This window comes from Nicotiana attenuata, chromosome 5, assembly GCF_001879085.1.
Source record: "Nicotiana attenuata strain UT chromosome 5, NIATTr2, whole genome shotgun sequence".
NCBI lineage: Eukaryota > Viridiplantae > Streptophyta > Magnoliopsida > Solanales > Solanaceae > Nicotiana > Nicotiana attenuata.
The window spans coordinates 45,616,401-45,618,562 of NC_031993.1; the positions used below are offsets into that span (position 1 = coordinate 45,616,401).

The window sequence follows — 2,162 nt, forward strand, 5'->3', positions numbered from 1 at the left end:
AAGCTACATTCAAAGAATAATGTTCTGAGAAATTGCTTGCCGGTACTCCTACTCGATTGCAGCATCTTTATGAAGAAAAGTTTCAATACTCAGAACAGGCAAATTAAAGCACAATATCATTGGTTCTTTTGATCAACATCTTATATACTCTATCTATTTTAATTTACTTGAACCTATTTTCTTTTCGGTCCGTGTCAAAAAAATGACCCCTTTGCTTATATGGAAATAATTACCTTTATTCAATGATTTATAACCACACAAAATCTATGTGTTTCATTTTACTCCATAAATTCAAAAATCTTTTTCTTTTCTTAAACTTTGTGCCCAGTCAAATGGATTCATGTAAACTGAGACAGGGAGCAATTTTTTGGAGCGTGTTCACGCAATCAAATCATTAAACTGATCATAAGTTTATAATATAGATCAAACTTCTTTAAGGTTTTTTTTTTAGTGTAGGTATAGGAAATGATTATGTTTCATTTTATGCTTGAACACCAATCTTCTTCATACATAGGTATACAGCTCGAAAATTTTTTGAAGTCACTTGCAAAAAGAAATTCTTGGAAGCATCGATCCTTGTCTTCTACATCCAAGTAAAATTGGACAATAAACAAAATTATAAAAATAAAAAAAATAAAATAAAGAGAGGTACTTCCTGTAAGAGGAGCTGTTTCTCATATGTATTTCCGAGTTGTATATGTAGTTCATGTACTAATATCCTGTATGACTACTGATTTATTTAGTCTAGATGGCCAGAATTCCAGTAGAAAATATTTGGTCATTAGCATAAGGTGAGCTTGCAATATCAGCAGATCTTGAAATTTCTGAGCTACACTTCTCCTTGTGCTCATCCATTACTATCTGACTGTACCGACACTCTGTGCTACAGAATGCTTTCTCTCCCCTGCAATTCATTAACAAGAAAAGTGAAAACATCATCAGCACAAGTCTTCTTAATTAACTCAGCCTAAAATTGTTTTAAAGAGTATAAGAGAGAAGAAAAATAGGTTGAAACTTAAGTTATACCTGTACATGTATATGTCTTTGCCATGGAGTTTTTTATTGCACAAATGACATGAACTGAGAAAATCTGAATCTGGGTATCTCGGAAAATCTCCAAATTTAACTGGAGATATGTCGAAAACACTTGAACGATTAAGTTTTGTACCCTGTAACCTCCTGTTTTCTTGTTCAGTTCCATTGCAATATACTTTAGTATATGACTTGTTATCTGGTCCACGGCAAGTAACTACTGTGTAATCTTCTTCAAAATTGTCCAACTCTGTTTCATCATATTCTGCTCTAAATCTAGCAGAATTTTTGGCTGAATTAACTGGAATTGATATGGACTTATTTGAACTTCTGTTGTAAACAGCTCTGTTGGACTGAATTTTACCATCAAGAGCAGCTACAATAGCTAATCCCACCCCGCTAAAATCATAGCCTTTTAGACCTCTTGGTGATTGAATCTTGAAATCTAGAGGACTTCTTGGGCTGCTGGCACCATCCATAGTCCCCGTCCGGCTGCCGGAAACCGATGAGCCGGTGAGGTTTCCGATCACCGGCGTGGGTCTTTTGCCGATCATGATTTATGATTATTCAGTTGTTCTCTGTTTCAAGAATTGCCCCACTGGGATTTGCTGAAATGGTTTATAAAATGGCTTTATAATGCATTCGATGGAGCAGGTAGACTCAGCCCATGGTTTAGTTTAAAAATCATACAGCGATGATTTCATTATTTTTTAAATAGAAAAGATAATCGGAGATTATAGTATCAAAAGTATTTTATTCACCGGTACCATTATCTAATCACTTTATTATTCTATTTTCCTACTCCATTTTATATGTCATTATCTATTTATGAATAGTCTAACTTTTTTACCTATCACAATTTTGATAAATCTTTTTAAGTGCTTTAAATTATTAAAAATTATAAAATCTTTGTAACGTTATAGTATATGATAATTGTTACTAATCTGTGTTTAAAAAATAATTTCTGCAAAATAAACATTAACAGAAATAGAAGAATAAAAAGTTTCGAGCCCGAACAGAAAACTATGTTACCTTAATAAACTTAATCCCTCACGGTTGCCCAAGGTTATTGGATTAATTCCTCTCAGGATAGAACGGAATAACTATTCTGTAATACCGGCAATGAAAAT

At 33.2% G+C, this 2,162-nt stretch overlaps 1 protein-coding gene across 1 annotated transcript; it reads right to left on the bottom strand.

Annotated features, from left to right (window-relative positions):
- On the bottom strand, window positions 460-1,741 carry LOC109225752. Its single transcript, XM_019390525.1, has 2 exons — window positions 1,027-1,741; window positions 460-904 (listed from the first exon to the last, which is right to left on the bottom strand). The coding sequence occupies exons 1-2, from the start codon at window positions 1,584-1,586 to the stop codon at window positions 745-747; spliced, it is 720 nt and encodes a 239-aa protein (XP_019246070.1). The 5' UTR covers window positions 1,587-1,741; the 3' UTR covers window positions 460-744.